At 40.4% G+C, this 19,253-nt stretch overlaps 1 protein-coding gene across 5 annotated transcripts in view; it reads right to left on the reverse strand.

Annotated features, from left to right (window-relative positions):
* The window catches only part of mapkbp1 (mitogen-activated protein kinase binding protein 1), a 41,382-nt gene extending 27,484 nt beyond the window's left edge, over positions 1–13,898 (reverse strand). For all 5 annotated transcript variants that reach the window (XM_072689377.1, XM_072689374.1, XM_072689376.1 and 2 more), the window contains exons 1-2: positions 12,717–13,898; positions 8,973–9,064 (exon numbers count right to left, since the gene is read on the reverse strand). In XM_072689377.1, the coding sequence (XP_072545478.1) occupies positions 8,973–9,064; positions 12,717–12,827 (203 nt within the window). In that variant the 5' untranslated portion in view covers positions 12,828–13,898. The remainder of the gene's footprint in view (positions 1–8,972; positions 9,065–12,716) is intronic.
* Between the last annotated feature and the right edge of the window lie 5,355 nt (positions 13,899–19,253).

Genomic DNA, 19,253 nt, shown 5'->3' on the forward strand with positions numbered 1-19,253 from the left:
CAGTCTTATAATTAACATTAGTCTCATAGACCCCTGCTAAAGTAGAACCCTGTGGAACAACATATGCTAGATAAAATATAACTTGGAGCAGGTCATTTATTTAGTTTTCCTTTCCATTCTGGTGATAGATTTTTTTCATTCTGTTGGTACTGCCCCAGTCTGCAACATGTAAGTAACACTGAGAACACCAAGGAAACTGAGCTCGAGGAGCTTGTTTAAATGTTCATTAATTGCAATCAAAGTATTATGTTCAATTATTCATTATACTGATTTGAGGTTGCCCATTCTAAACTGTTACTAAATCATTTATTCTAGTTCCAACATTATAATTAATAACAGAATAATAAAACTAGAGGTCAAATAGTTCAGGGCCCATACACACCAAACTGAACATGACAAACTAGTACAAACTAAAGGCACCTGATGATCGCCTTCTGTTTGCTCACACTGGCCTCTCGTCTCCTGTAAAAAGTCTAAAAGAACACATGGATAGTTTAACACAACGTTCGGTGGATCAGAGAGACAAAGCAAGCTTACAGCAAATTAATCTGAAGCAAACTTAAAAGACATCCCATCTCCACAAAGAACTGAACTGTTTTGTGGAAAGGCTGAAGATAATTAGAAACAACATGTTCACTATATAGCGAACAGGCAGGGTCTCCTCATCCAACGTATTTCCAAAGTCAAAGTCATCCAAAGTCCAGAGTCCAGCCTCTGCTACAGCTGCACTCTTCGGGAAAATGCTTTCCACTAGATTCTGGAACATTGCTGTGAGGGTTTGACTGCATTTACCCATGAGAGCATTAGTAAAGTCATGTACTGATGTTGGATGATCAGTTCTGCATTACAAACTACTCCTACTCACCCCAGATGTACTGGATGAAGCTCCATCAATACTAAAAATCTGGTTTCACTGCTCCACAGACCCATGCTAGGGGGTTTTATACTCCTCTAGCTCACCATTTGCATTGGCAATAGTGACCTCATGTAGACTCGTGTGGTTGTACCAATACGACTCATTTTACTTACAAAGCTTTTCTAAGGAGATTATATAAGCTGTGCGCATGTATTTAAAAATGTGTGTGCAGCTGTATTTACTATATGATCGCCTTCTGCCAGCTCTGTCACCTTCTGTTTTCTGTAAGAATGTGTACTTAACACAATGCAAGTACTACATATGGCTGACTAAGTTACTGTAAAACTACAGCAAGAAATGACTGCAAATTCCAAGCTTTTATGTTAGCGTACCATTAGGGCTTATGTGTTTGTGTTCAATCATTGCAATATTTAAGTTCCTGCAAATAAAACAACTAGATACAGTGATAAAGCTTCACTAGCTGTAGCTGTAGCATCTACTTGAGAGAGCAGTTTTTCTTGCTCAATCAGCCAAAATAGCACTGACTAAGAACAACCAGAGCCAACACTGGGGGAAGCACTGCACAAATGACGCTTTGTCATGCGTGCATGTCTTAAAGAAACCATCAACTGAAAGGTCTTTTATTCAGCGACCAGTGGTTCTTCTACAGCATCGTTCCAAACAATTGTTTTTGGCACTTTCACTTAATTTTATTTGAGTACTTTTCACTAGACTGGGCCCAAACAAATTTCAACACTGTCTCTCTGTGTGCTTCCTCCAGGATGGAGCGTACATGCAGACTCTACAGTGGACTGAGATAACAATGCAGCTGAGCGGAATGCTGGACGCTTCAGGGCTCCACTCGAGCGTGGCTGAAGGCTGACTGCACACAGCAAACGAGGACAGAGGATGCAATCCCAACATGCCCCCTGTCCCACATGATACTGTATGTACTTATTTACTAATAGGATTTAACCATTTTGGAATGAATCCCTTAAAATGCTGTTCTGGGCTTACCTAACTACTGGGAATTACGGAGTAAACACCAAAGCAATAATATGTAATGTACTTTTGCTTTAAAACCACAGACCTTCATTTCTTTATCACCATTTGCCAGTTGTCCATGTCATGACCACTGGTCACAGAAACAAACCAAAACCACTTGTAATAAAATCTACATTATGCTAAAATGTACATTAAAGAATTACAACATTGTTAAGTAGCTATGAAGAAGAGAAGTCTGGATGCACTGGTGCTTCCTTAACATTTAGGGGTTAAAATACCCCTATTTACCCCATACCCTATATTTGTCATGTAAACTCACGTCATATACTCAGCCCCAGCTTCCCATTAAGTTCATCTGAAAGAGTCGACAAACTGGTTGTTTTTCAAGATGTGACATACAATTGCACACACTAGGCCGGACAGCTGTCACATTCACGCAAACCGCATGACTTCAAATTCTTAGCGAGTAATGAGGAAGTACATTCCATATTTTTCCTGCACAATTACATAAAAATACAAATGCAGGTGAATTACTAGGTAAAGATGCAGCCCCATTTGTCTTACTCTGCAGGGCCATATGAAGAATGTTCATCCCACCTGTCAGATGCAAGCTGATCCAGCTAATTATCTCACCTCATAGGAGACCTAATCAACTCAATTTTGTGCAGCAATGCAAGCATCCAACAAAACACAGCCCTAATATAGTAGAATTATGGTCTGATCATTTTGAAATCAAATGCTGGTGAAACATTAGAGCTGCACAGTATGGACAAAATACCATATTGCAGACGTACCATTACATATTAAACTTGAAACATGCTTTGTAGGATTTCAAAAACAAACTGCATTGATGTGGCATAATTAAAATATTAATACGCAATAAAGTAAGATGGGATTATTTAGAGGGGTCATTTGCAAGGGCCAATTCTGCAATAATGATTAACAAAGGATTTATCGTTCAGCCCTACTTTGATGGTTGAAAGCAGGCTAGCTTTGGATGTGTAGCTAGGTGTAGAAATCATTGTGGGAAGAAAGGTCTGTGGGTGCAGGCTAATTAACAATGTAAGATAATTACTGCACACAATAGCTGTGGGAGTGATGAAGGATTCCACTGTGCCCTATGGGAGACCAATAACCCTCAGCTACACTGAGGAGGAGACTAGGCTAAACTGGCAGAGCCTGCATTTCTGAACATCTTAATATAAAATATGAGTAGTGACTGAATTCACACCGTTTTTCCAAACAAGGAATTAAAACTGCAAAATGATGATCTACAGTAAAAATGTAATGGAGCTATAATACACCTACAAGTCATGTTTTTGTTATGTAAGAAATACAAGCAAAGCCAAATAACAAATATATATTTCAGATCAAAGCTTGGTAAATGCAAAAATACCATACCACCAGCAAGGTGTAGAGTAACAGCAGTGAAAATTAAGAACATGCAGACAATGTTTAAATGTCAACAAACAAGTCAACATACCGGCTCGTTCACGATCATTGGCTCTTCCTGGATCACAAAACTCGCTGGTCAGAATGTTTTTAAATCACGGATCAGATCATTTTTTTTAATCAGCAAAAAAGGGGAAAAAAGGGAGCCAACTGAAACACCAGAGTGAAATCACTGGTGTTAGCTGTTTGTGATTCTTCTGTGTTTTGATCCATATTATACTGGGCTGAGTAATAGACTCTCAGTATGTATCAGGTCAGTGACGTTCAAACAGTCAAACAGTTAACTCTGCTTCCTCAAGAGGCTCGTTAGGTTTACACATTGTACAGTAGCGTAGGCTGAGTTTGAGTCAGATATGGTAAACAACAAAAAGAAAACTCAGACAGACTGAGCGCAGAAGATTCCAACACGGCAGTTTTGCAGCAATCAGACAACAGAAGAGTGTCACTGGCTAAAATGAACTTTTCTGCAAAATACATGCAAGTAAACAAAAATCCACCAAAAACAACCATTGTCATGGCCATATACTGTACAATCAGATGATTATTGAGACAGGCCCAAGTCCTTTTACCAAATACAAATCATACAAAGCATAAAAGTCTTACACTTTAAATTGTAATATTCTGATAACCATGCATTAACAGTTGTTAGCATACTGTGTTTTGCCAATACAAACACATACTGATTTTATCAAACAGTGGTGCTGCTAGTGATCATTTCACATTTAATTGTTGTTATGGGTGTTGGTATGACTGCGAATGAATGGTTAAAAATCACGAACAGGAACTGTCTTGATATTTTCATGCTATTTAGTCCCCGCACATATGCAATGTTAAATGCTACATACATTTATACTGTGTGTGTTAATGGGGGTGCAATAACAACTGATGACAACTCTTGCTCCAGCTGGTAAGTGGGATAAACCAGAGACAGGTGGTCAAGTCACACACACAAACACACGTAAATGTAGTCACACACACCCACACCCACACCCACACCCACACACAAAGATCAATTTTCAACTCTGAGGCTAACCCCTGATCTGGCTGTTAGCAGGGCTATCCCGCTGATCCTGGACAGAACCGTGTGAGCAGACGGAGCCTCAACTCCCCAGGATAAAGTTCCTCAGCACCAGGCTCGGCAGAACTGGCACTGTGCTCCATCTTGAATACTCAGTCACCCTGGGAGCGGTTTATGTGGCATGCTTTTCCAGTACCGAAAAAAAGAAAAAAAATTATATATATATATATATATATATATATATATATATATATATATATATAATTTTATTTTATTTTTATTTTTTTAACAGCGCAAACATTTTCCACATAATCTGCATTATGATCTCATCTGAACAGTGCTAGTCTGCCCAGAGACAGAGCGAGCAGTAATGTAAGAGGTCACTAGGGACAGAGTCTGCAGACCTGAAGCAACCGTAGCTCCAGTCCTAAATGCTGCAATGCAGCACAAATGCAGACCACACAGTGGAAAACGACACTGTTAACACACACACACACACACACACACACACACACACAGCAGGAAAAAAAATCTCATCAGCTCTTTCTCCAGCTCAGCAATTATGCCCATTTCATACGTTTGTTCCATCACTGCCAGCCTCCTTTTCTCTGTTTTCATATTCTTTTACTTCTCTTTTCTATTGCATTATTATCATCTTGCTCGCTCATTCCCTCATCAGCTGCTCTGCACGCAGCTCTACTGACCCACTTTACTGCAGTGCCGAGAGAGAGAGAGCGTGCGAGAGCAAATGACACACATTTTCATGCATGTTTGATTAGCACAGAAGGCTGCTTATGTTCTCTGGGCAGATCTACACAACAGTAGAACACCATCAATCAGCTGGTTCATTATTCAGATCTTTGAAACACAGTGATGTTACTGTATGTAGACTTAAATTATGCCTTTTATAAACTATATTTAGATATTTCTGGTAAGACTAGAAAATGTATCAAATATTTGCGTTTTTCCTGATGCTGCATTTTTGACAAAGGTAACAAACAAGTGCAAAGTATGGCTACACTTATAACTACACTACAAATGCAACTTGTTCTTCAAAGGTTCTGTACCAAATACCATAGTTTTGCATACTGTGACCACTTGAAGAACCATTTGATATTTGTTTGGTAATTTCCTTTTATTGAGAAAAAAAAAAAAGTATTTTAAAGAATAGGAAATATAATTACAGAATTCACTCGTAATAAAGTACAGGTCAAAATTATTGGAAAAATCATTTGAAACCTCAGATGGTTCTTTGTCTAGTTAAAGATTCTTTACATTGACAGGAAACTTCTTGGAGATAATTGTACAAAATGTAGTACAGTAGTTCATTATAGCACCAAAACGTACTGTTATGCTCTTGTTACAAGTCAAAGAACACTTTTCCAGAAGCCTTTTTACCTTTAGAGTATAGATCTGGAAAATTGTCAACCATTTGTCATGTAACATATCAGCAGAGAAGCGGAGTAAAACTGCTGACTCCCATAGCACAGTGGGTACCCGAGTGTTTATGAATTGAGCAAAAAAGTGTGATTCGACAGAGAGTGTGTGAGAATCCAGCTAGGCTTGTTTGTCTTGGCTGTGCATGTGACTGGGTATTTACACACTGCAATACAGAGTCTTCTTTGCCTGGCAGATACAACACAGCACAACAATCCCTAATATGGATTTTTTACCCAAATTCTCTCCTCTTCATCAACAGCAGTAAAGATGTTGTGGGTATTGTTTAAGGAAATGGTGACCGTGTTTGAAAGCTGCAATCATAATAATAATGACTCCACCAATGAAAAGTGAGAGTTGTAGTATTTCATGGCAGAACTGTAGATGCCGATGCTTATAACATTTAGTTTTGCAACAGAAGTGCATACCTTCATAAGAACACCAGTCAAATATCCAAATGGCGAATAAATCACTAACAGATAAAAAAGGCCAGTCAAACGGCGTGAGAGCACTTCTTAATAAGCAAGCACTCCTTCAGATCTTTTCATTTAGGTGCACTTTAGGAAAAAGGACAGCTCCCCACTGAGTGCTTCACGTTTAATTAACAAAGATAGATCCAAATGGCATTAGCTGCTTCTTCTGAAGCAAGTTAATGGTCGTTTTTTCTCTACTGACTAGACTCACTCCAGGGAATTATCAATCAATTCTGTCTGGACCCCCTGATCTGCACTTTGAACTTTCAGTATACAGTTGGAAGAATTGTAAAATGTGCATAAACTGACAAACAACAGAACACCACTAGCCACTACAATCGGACCTACCCGGCTGACATAAAGACCAGATGTTCCAGATATACCAGATGTTTTGGTCAGCAACCCTTACTGTTAATTTGAATGGACTGGAATCTGATTGGATTTAGGTTCCACTGCTCTGAACGCTGGGCAGTGAAACACAAACGTTTGATAACAGTTCCACTTCCTGTAATATAGATAACAAAGGATAAAATTAACACCAGAGACAGTGACCTAGAGACAGACTGGTCTAAAGTCAATCATCATGTCAAAGACCTGAGGCTGTGAAATGGGCAGCCTTTCCTATCACAATAGAGCTCAAAAACACACAATGGTTAAGACAACTTTTAGAAATGAAATCCAGTTTAAAGAGATTGTCCATTCAAACTTGGCGAGTAAGGTTTGAAGAGTCTGTTAATAACAGCTGCAGGGTCTCTCTGTACACATTTTCATGCGCTCCCCACCCCATTCAGAGCAGCCCATGGTTAGATATCTGCATCAACTGCTAACTTGGCTTAATCTGCAAGTTGCTGACTTCAGGGTTCCTTTGTGAAGGCTGTGTTGTCTAGCTTAATCTACCATACTATACATCAAGCCATCAGTCTCAAAATTATTCAACATTTTATTGGCACTTTCAACGAAGGTGTCACTAATCTGAAACACTAATCTAAGCCAATATTGCACGATAATGGCACTCTGACCAAAAGGCATCAAGTATTACTCACATTACGCCACATACAGATGTAACACAGTAACAACACCAGCGCTTACAAGACTATAATTATAACTGTTATAATTGTAGAAGTAAGACTGCCTAAACAAACTATAAATATATTAGCAAACATATTTGAGTATATTATATTAAATTCACAAATGCAGTAATTCACAAAACAAACAAAGCCAAAGGCCAGAGAATTTACGCCGTTATTTGCACAGCACGCAGGTTTAAAATCGGGCACGACTAATCAGAAGTGTTGCTAGGTAGGTAGGTAGGTAGGGTATACTGTTTAGAAGGAGCATGATCTGCTGCAGCAATAAGATAGAACGGATCATTCAAATACAGAGAGTGAGAATACAAAACAAAGTTCAGCTTCACATAAAATAAGCTCTTAATGTTTAACAGCTTTGGCAGCATGTGTAGTCATGAGAAACCTGTAACATCACCGAGCGTTTTGGCTGTTGCTTGTAACCCTGATGACTGGAAAATTCAGAACTGATCCTTGACAAACATTTTTTCTGTCCTCTTTATCTTAAAATATATAAATATAAGCCAGGTTATATAAATAAAAATATACTGCCAGCACACACAAGGTGTTGCTTTCTTCCAGTTAACAAGATCAAAGTTAGTCTCCATTGCTTGAAACTGTACTAAGGTGAATGTGAACATCCAAAAACATGCCACCGTTTATAAAGGACAGTAAAGCATGAGGTGGAGAATGAGGAATGTTGTTCACACAGAGTGAGCACTTAAGCCTAACAGTTTAATCTGATTAGGAGCACCATGTGATCGTCTGAGACAAGGGTCCTACCTCTCACAACAATCAAAATTTCCAGAATATGGCAGCCACACTCTAGTATACCCCATTTCTAGCCATTCACCAAAACATAAAATATGCTCAGCTGACAGCTGTAGTTAGGGCTTGGCATCTTCACCAGCAATTTAACAAGGCTCTTGTGCAGAACTAAACTAAAGGCCAGGTGCTGACTATGCAATACAAACAAGTGAATGCATTTTAACTGCATGGTTCAGCCTCATAGACACATTCTTGAAAGTTAATTGCATCTACAGTCAAGGTCGGGATCCCAAAATGTCTATTTTTTTAAGGGAAGAACTGCTGTGGTGACACAAGGTTGTACCCACAGGATGTTGAAAACGCTGGATCCTTCCTGTGGAGCTCTGGGTTAAGCCACAGTGTGACGGCTGGCGGGCACACACGCACTGCCAAAGACCTGAGTCCACGTGCACCTCAGAGAATAAAACCCTCCTTCCTGACCTAGCACTTCCTGTTTGTACCCCACCTAATTTCCCTGCATGCTTACACAGCTGTTATCAGACCATTGGGAGATGGCTCTTTTACCTCCTGCTCTGTTCTCTCAGGCGGTCTTCTCCAGCGCATTCTCTACAACCCATAACAAATCCATCCTGAATTCAGAATTCAGCACAGCCTTGTTCTAGCATCTGGAAACTCATCAGATTCTTTATTGCATTTCAGCAATTCTGCATGCTGCAAAAGCCATTTACAATGTTTGAAAGCACCTTTCCTGAGAAACAAAGTTTCATAACAAAGTACAAGAATTTAACTTATGTCCGTTCCTGAAGGCAAGAGCTTCTCTCTTTTTCACATTGCAATCATTTTTTTATCACAGTATGTGTTACAGTAAGCTGCTATGCAGTTTTCCTTGCGTGACTCACCCTGCAGGGTATGCAACCAGACCTGAGCGAGGGTCACAGGCCAAGGCACGGTTCCCTGCAGCTGTAATTCCCAAAACCTTCTCGAGAGTTACCTGTGGAATGACAAGACAAAGATAAAAGATTAAGCCAGTGTGATAAGAAGTAAGACCTTTTCAGTGGCCATTAGCTCTTGTTCTTGGTTAAGGAAGATAAATCAAAAAGAAAAGAGATACTAATAAAACACATTACACCACGACAGATAGCATATCATAGTGATTTCATTTCTGGGTAAGTGGAAAGGAAAGCTCTTGAAGATGGGACACCTTTGGCATAGGGCTTGCTGTGAGCACCAGAGGTGCAGAACATCAGCAAGACCAACAGTAAACAGCCTAGATAGCTAATAAACAACAACACCACCAAAAGAAAAATTATGAGACTATGGCGACTTGACAACATCCACACAGGCTCCTGTGACATTCTTTCTTAAACTGTGGAGATAAATGACTATAAACCGATAAATGAGTGTAAACCGAATGACAGCGAAACATGGTTAAGAAAGGATGTAATGTGCCTCTGTGCCAAGAGCATGCACGAGGAGCTGATGAGAGGCAATGTGCTACAAATGTTCTGGGGTTGCTTTCTTTCCAAACACTTCCAACAAGCTCCAGCACAATAACTGCACTGTGCAACAAATGGTTTAAAAGCCCAGCGTGATTTTAAAGAACAGGACGGCTCCACTGGTAAGTAACACTTTAAAACAGCGTTGCCGTCTGAAATGGAAATGATGAGTTAAGAATTTCCATTATGTTAAGTAGGACTCCAGAGCAAAAGGCAAACTCTGGGCTCCAAGTAAACACTCTTAACTGTTGCCCTTTGAGGGCTTGGCTAATTTAAACATATATAAAAGTAATGTATGAAGCCAATTCTGATATTAAACACCACCCACTAGCTAACAACTGTCCGGCAGAGCACTGTAACACGCAATAAGAAAAGACATACAAATACACTTACATCAGGTCCTTTAGCTTTCAACAGTCTCTTCACTGGGAACATTTTTAGTGCACTCCCATATTAAAGCTCTTTATCAAACTCCGGGGTTTCTTCTTCCTTTTAAACAACAACCTGGCTCCAACTCTCGGCAGTGCAAATCATGAACGTCAGAAATGAAGAGTCTATCAAATTCATGCATATAGACCCAGACCTGTCTGGGAAGGACCTTGTGCGTACGTGGTCTCCTCCTTCCCTCTCCTCCTTCACTCTGATTAGCCTTCGCTTCTTCTGTATGTGTCAATCGTGCCCGATCACATGACGCAAAAGACCCAGCTAAGACAGCAAAACAGGCTAAAAGCTGCTACTTGGGCTTGCACGGTTATTTGTTATTCATATATAATAAAACAATAATGACTAACTCAATAGATAAGTAAGGAAGAGCAATTTAATCTTAAGATGAACACACAGACCTGAAGCTTTTCATCTAGGCTTCACACCAGGGGTGCACAACATATCACTTCAGCATCATCATCGCAATGTGTGCATGAGCAGGACGTGCAATGTCACGTAAGGCAAATTATGCGTAGTCATGCTACAATTTCAAATTCAAAATGGAAATTCTCATTTTGCATGACATATTTACCAGAAGCAGATTCTATCATTTACCCTATCTAGTTTATTCCAGCCCAATCTAGGATACTCAATACTCAGAGGACACTAATTTTATGGAATGTTGGATCACTGACATCTGGAGAAATCTGTCTGTGTGTATATATATATCAATGCAAATGTTTTTTCCCCAAATATTGTGCAGCCCTAATTTCAGGTAGGTTCTGGACCAACCATGAAGAAGAGAAACCTGACCAGGAAGAAGAAGACGGACGGACAGACATCACTGTCAATGTCTTTGCCAATAATGTTTAAGATGATTCTAAGTGCTTGTGACTAGCAGTGGGCCTAGACAGTAGCACAGTGGCATCCCTACACTTCATTTTTTCCCCCCTTTAAGAATTCACCTTCCTCCTAACGACAAGTTTTACACAATAATAAATTTACTCATCCACCCCATCTACTGCCATACCAAGTATGGCTGTACAGCAGAGCTGACACATTCGTGAGAGACTGTTCCTCTCTATCCATGAAGTACAAAACACTGTTTACAAATGTTCCCCATTGTTTTACAGAAGAGTCCAAAAGACTATACAGTGCAAGAACAATTGCAAATACGACAGAGTATGACAGAACTTCGAATGCATGCTGATTTTACCTCAAAACAAGGCAAAGGTCAGTCCTGAGGAGCTCTAAAGCTGCTGGCTGCATGTAAACCAGACATTTCTAGAAATCTTTTCCAACGCATGCACAACACACAGACAAAGACAGACATCTAAAGCCAAAGGGTCAGCAAGCACTGTGCAACTGGGAGGAGCAACCATGCCTTTGATGCTCCACAACACATGGAGGCCTCAGGAAACAAAACCCAGTCTAAAACTACTGAAAGAGCCCAGCGCATGCACACATACACTTATACATATATATATACACACACACACACACACACACACACACACACACACACACACACACACACACACACCAGCTCTCTTTGTCTGGCGTAGTACCAGAGAGAATCTCCAGTGCCTTTAGGCAGGAGTTCTTTTATGGAGCAATGGTGCACTGTAACTTAAGTCTCTGCATGAAAATATATTATTTGTATTTAATGCGTCTTTTCTGCAAGAGAACGGCCCCAATTGAGTCTGACAGTACAGATCTGCACACAAAAACAAGTTGGTAGGGCTTTATTGATGCTCGTGTTTGAATGTTGATATTAGATTTGGGCGCCAGACCTTTACCACAGACAAGAACAAACTTCACTGTGGAGATATAGTGCTACCCAGGACTTGCTGACTGTGTCAACAAGGTGTGACAGCTTAGTCAATTCACACAAAATTATCTGTACAGAAGATACACTTCAGCTTCTGTGAAAATGCCTCTGTGAGCCAGTTTACCAGCAGTTAGCAGGGCCTGTAATGTAAGGCAGGGTTCAGCGCTTGAAATAATGTTTCTGTATGGCTCAACAGCATGAACAATCCTCGAGTCACAGGCACCCTCCGGCTTAAATAGGAAAGTACAGTCACCATTTGTCAGTAGCAGTAAACAGGCAATCAGTACGGAATGCAGTGTTCAGTTAGCGGCTGACATGCAGTAACAGTTGCACAACCAAGACAGTCAGTTTTGATAGGAGGGATCAGAAAGTAAATGCATGGTGGAAACCCATCTGTGAAAATACATGTGTACTTGTATTATCAGTGCCTTAGGAAGCAAACGGCATGTGAATTGCAGGTTTTTTGAAACGGACATAGCTAATGATCAGGGGGTGAAGTGCTTCAGGAAGGCTAAACACCACTATGGCAACCTATAGTTGGTCAGTTTGAGGGTTTAACAGCTTTGCACATTAGCAGCACAATATGGGTTGTAAATGGACCCAACAGGCACACACAGGTTACTGTAGCTAGTCAATAAGAGGGTATTTCATTGTATGATCCACTGGTAAAGCTGTCTGAATGTACCTGACATACTTTGTGTGTGTGGTTTGTGCAGATCCTGGTAGAACACACATTACAATCTTAAAGAGATAAGGAGAGAAATAGCACACATTGCCCTCACCAGCCCGCCGCTGTGTACGTGTTTTTCCACCGCTAGCTAACAATCAGACCACCGGCGAATGAGGACACCATATGCTTCCCTACTGTACCGTACAGTAGGCAGGCTACGTACCTTATTTCCTAGGTTTTCTTTGTTGCTCCCAGCTTTTTTCCTTAGTTTGATGGAAGGCGAGCGGAGCAGATTTTTAATCCGGTTTTTAATTGTAGAGTTTTCCACCGTCATCTTGATCTCGTGTCATGGGAATGTTATCTTAGCCAAAGCAGTGCAATACCGAACAACCGCGACCCCTTTTAAGCCTATGCTTTTTAAAAAATTAGTACACACAAATAAAAAAGCCGTGGTCTGGCCATTTTCTCTGGATCGTGGAGAAATGAAGCGAACAGCCCTGTGTCCTTAAATCGACTGAAATCGCTTCACCTCCGCAGTCAAGCCGCTCCAGTTAGCTCACCCAGTCCGCTCAGGGAGGAGAACCGTTTCCACTGGACGCGGTGGTGAAATTGGCCATGTTTCGCTCTCTCTCAGTCAGCAGTTCCTCGATGAACCAGACACACAGTCTTCTCTTAGGGGAGATGTTCCCTGTCAAACCCCTTGCACACAACTGAGGATAAACACACACACACACGGCGTCCGTCAGTGAACGCGGTAGGAGGGACGCTGTGCTTTAAGCCTCAGGAACCAGCTGTTCGCCACTTCAGTTTAACTCAATGTACTGTACTAGCCCGGACTGTTCTCACTGGGGAAGTTAAACTCAGCTTTAAAGCTCAAGCGAAAGAAATCGCAGCGACCGAGTAAAGAAAACACTTCATCCTGACCATATTTGCGCCGGATCGAAATTTGACAATTTATCACGGTGGCTAGCTAAAAAAAAAAACTGCTGAAAGCTGATTCCCAATGACAAACACGCTCGACTCACCGGCTTCAGCTAGAACTTAATGCCACATGCTCTGTATCAATGTTTTTACCTAGCTACAATAAAGACTAGCACAAAAAAAACAACGTCTGCTAAAAACCATACAGATAGTATTGCCGCTAGCGCTGGCTTTATCCGGGGGAAAGCTGCTCTATTACAGTTAGCTAGCAGGCTAGCTAACTAGCGTCATAGCAAACAGGCTGGCTAGCTGTGTCCTCAGACAAATGGTTGGGTCACGTTTGTTGAAGTAGTTTGCTACTCGCTTAATCCCGGTTATCATTCCTCTATCGCTGGACGACTTTACAACAGTAAACCCACTTTACTTTACTATAAACGTGTCTGTCCGGATTAAGCCGGCTGAAATCTGCAACAGTGACCAGTCAGCAACTGCTCAACTGGTCACTGAAGGACAATTCTGCCATCCAGCGTCAACCGCATTTTTCAAACCTCAGCAAATTCACCACACAAATTATACAGTTATAGTTATAGTTAGCTCTGTTTATGGAAAACTGGCATTTATATTTAAACATAATATTTAAACATATAGCATTTTAACACGATGATCATTTCCAAGAAAAAAAATATACTAAATTAATTATAATATTAATTACCTGGATAATTATTATATTATATTATGTTATTTTTTACTCTTGCCAGTCAAGTTCCAACACGTTGTAATTTACTGTTCAATAAAACACCTAATCAAACTCATATTAATATAACGAGGCTGTTCATTGGTCTATGTGTGAGGAGCAGTACTGCCCCCTTTTGCCACTAAAAACGCTTATTTTTGGTGTTTTAAAAAAAACATTAAATACTTTTTTTTTTTTTTTTGTATTTTTTTTATTATTATTTTTAGTCAAGGATATTTTTGGCTCCACTCTACTTCCACTTTTCACTGAGTAAGAGGTTGACATACTTTCAGTAGTTCTGTACGTTTTACAGCTCATAATGTGAGTAAATACTGAACCCATATGCATACAGGGATATTCATCTGGTAGTTAATTTTCAATAAAATTTAAATGACAGCATAGAATATGAAGATTATAGATTAAAATGAGACACAATCATATAGGACAATAGCACAATACACGCATTACATGCAACTCTCACAGTTTGTACTGCATGTGTTTATGGACCTAAGAAAGGTCACTGAAACGCTGATCTGAGTATTGTTTGAATTCGCTAGATTCAAAGATTCAAGTCAAAGATGCATTTGTTCCATACAGCACAGGCTATCATTTTATTCAACCATTACACAACCAGGAGACTGGCTTACACTACAAAAGTGTCAGAGAAATACATGACAGCCAACAGTTCCCTACTAATTCACCCATTATCGTATATTCATATTAACACAGTGTAGAGGATCAAGAACGAAGGGCAATGCTGTACAAATAAGCCACAGAAAACCTACAAATGACTATGCTATTTTTATTGAACAACTGTGTGTTTATCTTTACTGCCTTGAAGTTGAATTACACTCACAGTTTCCATGGATGGTGCTCCAACATTTGGTTTGTTCCCCTTCTGCAGCCACCTTTGCCCACAGCTGGCTAACCAACCCACTGCCCTTTGAAGCTGCTCCATGCAGCCCTGGTGCATATGGAAAATGAACGGGTCTAGGCATGCATTGAGACAGTAAAGTAACTGAGAGGTTTCCATTAGCACATTCACTACCCACGCTACCCAACAAGTGTTATTGCAGTCATTCAGACTGAAGAAGATTATACAAGCCACAATGTGCAGCAGCTGCCCTGGCACCCAGCAGATCAGGAAATTGGCTATAAAAACAGAGATCAGCCAGATGGTTTTGTCCCGAACTCTCAAGTTGGCTTGGCCCAACTGCTGCCGAGACTGTTTCATGCGGGCAATGATTTTCACATAGGTTGGAATGATCAGAAGCAGAGGTACAGACACCTGGATAGAGTAATAGGACAGAAGGTTGTACGCAGCTTTGGTCACCCTGAACCTGGAGATCACCACCGCTCCACAAATGTGGACACCATCCCTCCTTACCCAGTACACAATGTTGGGGTAGCTGAGGTACATGAGGAGGGCGGTGATGGCCCAAAGCAGCAGGGATACCAAAGCGCTATTCCGAGTAGTGCGGATCATTCGAGATTCCAACGGGAAGACTAAGGCCAGGAAGCGGTCAGCACTGATGGCGCAAATGAACATGGTGCCAGATGTTAAACCCACAAAGTAGGAGACATTTACCAGAAAGCAGGACACACGACCCATTCTCCAGTTGTAGTCTGCGCTCATGTACACAGCCCAAGGGGCAATAGAGCCCAGATAGGTAAGATCACAAAGTGCCAGATTCAGGACACCAATGGATCCAATACTCCAAGGCTGCGAGGTTCGCAGGCAAGTCCACAAGCTCCCAAGGTTTCCAATGATGCCAATGATTGAAAACATGTGAAAGACCAGAGGCAAGACGTTCACACCATATTTACGGTTGTAGGGACAATGAATATATGGAATCAAAGGAAGGACAAGGTCATGGGTATCGGAGCAGTTATTCGTCCAAGAACTGCTGTTGACTTCAGACATTTCTCGTCCAGTACCTCAAATTCCTTCTTAATGTAAAGCAAAAAAAAAACATTAGCATTAATTGACATCTTTCACATGCTGTTACTAATCAAATTGACAGTTGAGGGACAAAATTAATATGCAACATGTTTCACGTATATACCTGCCATAACAATACATAAACATTTCTGAATATAAGCGAACATCTGGATTACCATTATAGTCCATTCAAATGTCAGTTTGAAATATTGGTAAAATCTAAATATCTGTGTGATACAATTATCTGCTGATACAGTTCTGAGGTCACTGTACCTCCCTAAACCAGTACATCAATAAACAGCAGTTTGTAGTTTGCTCTTCATAGTAAAATGCTTAATAATGTGAACAAAATACTGTAAGATATTAATACTTACTTTTAATAGGAATGGCTACTGGACTTGAATTCTCTCTTGTGCCTTCTGCTATATATAAGCATATTTTTGTAGGCGTGCCTCCCCCCCCTGTACTTGAAGACCATGAAAGCAATGTTTTAAATATCAACAATGAAGTGACCACAAGGCAGCAGCTACCTGTTTGTGTAATTCCCAAGTGTTGTCCCCAAATGCCAAATGAAATGCTCATTAGAGCTAAAATAACAAAAGACGTAAACATTTCCATGATTGGTGTCATTTTTAAATCTTTGAGGGAACCAGCACAAGACACTTGAGCTCAAATGGTGACTGTCACCTGTAAGGCCTGACAGAATTTATAAATTATGTTTCTGCGGTTATTTCTGTATATGCAGTCGCCTTTAAACTGGCAGAGTAGGACAGATGTGAATGTATTAAGACTGGGCTTCAAATGTACAATTAGCACCTGCTTTTACACTAGATAGGCCTTAACCAACTGTCTTTGATAAAACAGCAATTTGTAATATGCCAAAATAGCAATGAGCAGTTAAGTGAAATAAAGGAAAATACGACAGATGTGGTAAAAGCAAGCAGAAGAATAGGCCTGGATTTTAGGTTTTCTGCAGTTATTGCTCTTGGCCTACTTTGTGGGTTACTTTCAATCAGTGAGTTTGATACTCACTGATTTAGCGAAAAGGAAACAATAATCTTTTATGTGTGTTTTAGACTACAAGCTTAAGATAGCCTTAAGACTGTGGACTGTCCACTGCGGACAAAAAAACAAGAGAGCATTAGTGAGGTCAGGCTGTTGGATGATCACCACCCCACTTCATCCTAAGAGTACTGAATCATTCCAGAGAGCACAGTTCCACTAATACCCCTGTAAGCCCACGCCTGGTTTTAGGCATGGTTCTAATATGCTCATGTTTATCTGCTCCAGAGAGTAGCAATACTTGGCATTTCTTCACTACAGGCACTAAACAAGTGGTGTGTACATTAACACAAATTACCAAATGTTTGTGGACACCCCAAATAAATGATAAATGCACACAGCTTGTCTAGTCCTTGTAGAGAAGTATTGCCAATAGAAGTCCCTGGAGTGCAGACAAATATGAACCTATTGGCACCATGCCAATAGGGAGTAGGGGATGAGGTGGGGTGGAGATAATCCAACATCTTGTCCTTGCTAACTCTTCTGTCGCTGAAAGCGTCAAGTCCTCACTGCGCCAACAAAAGCAGGGAAAAAAGATACAATGAATGAGCAGTGTCCTGATACTTTTGTCCATATAGTGTATAAAACAGTATATATAGCCAACACAGGTATCACTTCAAAGTCAATGTGACTAAAATCACTTGTTGCTTTTGCAACATGCACATGTTTGAACCTTTGTAAGGATGTAAACTGGGGGTAGAATTTGACTGTTGTCAGGGCAACAAGTACATCATGTTAAATTATGAAAGGACTTTTTAAACCGTGTCTTCTGTTTAAGGGGGAAAAAAGACTTTTATAGGTGCCTTAACATGCATGGACTATCATACAAACTGGATAGGGTGTATATTACTTTATTATTAGCGCTGCCAGCATCACGGGCCACTATAATCAGAGCTACACAATACTGTTTGCTTGCTTATCTGTATTCCTATTAGCAGATTTATTCAAGTGTGGAACAACATTAGTGTAAAGTCACTGAGCAAGATTAGTGTGAGATGAATAGGTCACTAAACAAGCCTACAAACTCCTCTCACGCATTGAGATGAGCCTGCCCTTTCATGCCCTTATTACAGAGTCCCAATGCATCAAGGGATAAAGCAAAGTGACACTGTGTATTTATTTTAATGTTGAATACAAATCCTCACATCTGCACAGGTCCTCTCTGCAGCACTAGTTCTGGTTTACTGGGAGTCTTAACATTGGAAAAATGCTGCAATATCTGCTCTATCTGTTCAACACACACGGTGAGGGGAATATTATGCTCCATTATGAAGGTTAGGCACTCTAGACTGAACTTATGGGCCATGCAATTACGATTCTAACGCCATATGAAATTACTGTGAATCTGATTGTCACATTCACATCTATATATTTTTTTACAGGTTTACAGCAAGCAAGGTAAAGTCTGAAGTGGAATGTCATGGTTGGTGATGGTTATTTAAGTAAATTAAGTTTTTCTTGAGGTCTAGCAGACAAAATGTAGGTTTTTGGAATTGCTTTCAGACAATTATGGCATGTATATATTTGAAGCAAAAAGTCCCCTTAGGTTTAACCCGGACACATTCAGACATCGAGATGTATGTATTATTTGTATTATTGCAACAACTGCAAATACTTTCTAAACTATGCTGTGCTCTGGTCTAATTGAGCTTTCGGGTTTAAGTAGTCCTTTAATCTTAAGTCTTGCTATATTCTAAAGCGATCAAGAGGCCACGCATTAGCATGGTTACCCAAGATGCCAAGTAGGGTAGAAATCACTGACAACACAAACTTACATTATTATAAAACAGCATTAATACACAAGATAACTGGAATTTCACCTCCATCTTTAACCCATCTGTGCAGTGAACACACACTCTAGTGAGCGATCACACAAGCTCAGAGCAGTGGGCAGCCTTTAATGCGGTACCCAGGACCTTGGTAACTTAGCAAACCTGGGTGTTGAACCCACAACCCTGTAATCAATGATGCAATCTTTTAACCACTGAGCCACTACTGCCCCCAAATAACTGCAAATGCTGCAAATCAAAGCAGGTCTGCATTCTGGCTTTGGTGCGATTGTTCTGATCTTGTGAAAATGTGAATCAATAGAAAATGGTTTG

The sequence above is a fragment of the Salminus brasiliensis genome, chromosome 10, assembly GCF_030463535.1.
Source record: "Salminus brasiliensis chromosome 10, fSalBra1.hap2, whole genome shotgun sequence".
NCBI classification, from domain to species: Eukaryota; Metazoa; Chordata; class Actinopteri; order Characiformes; family Bryconidae; genus Salminus; species Salminus brasiliensis.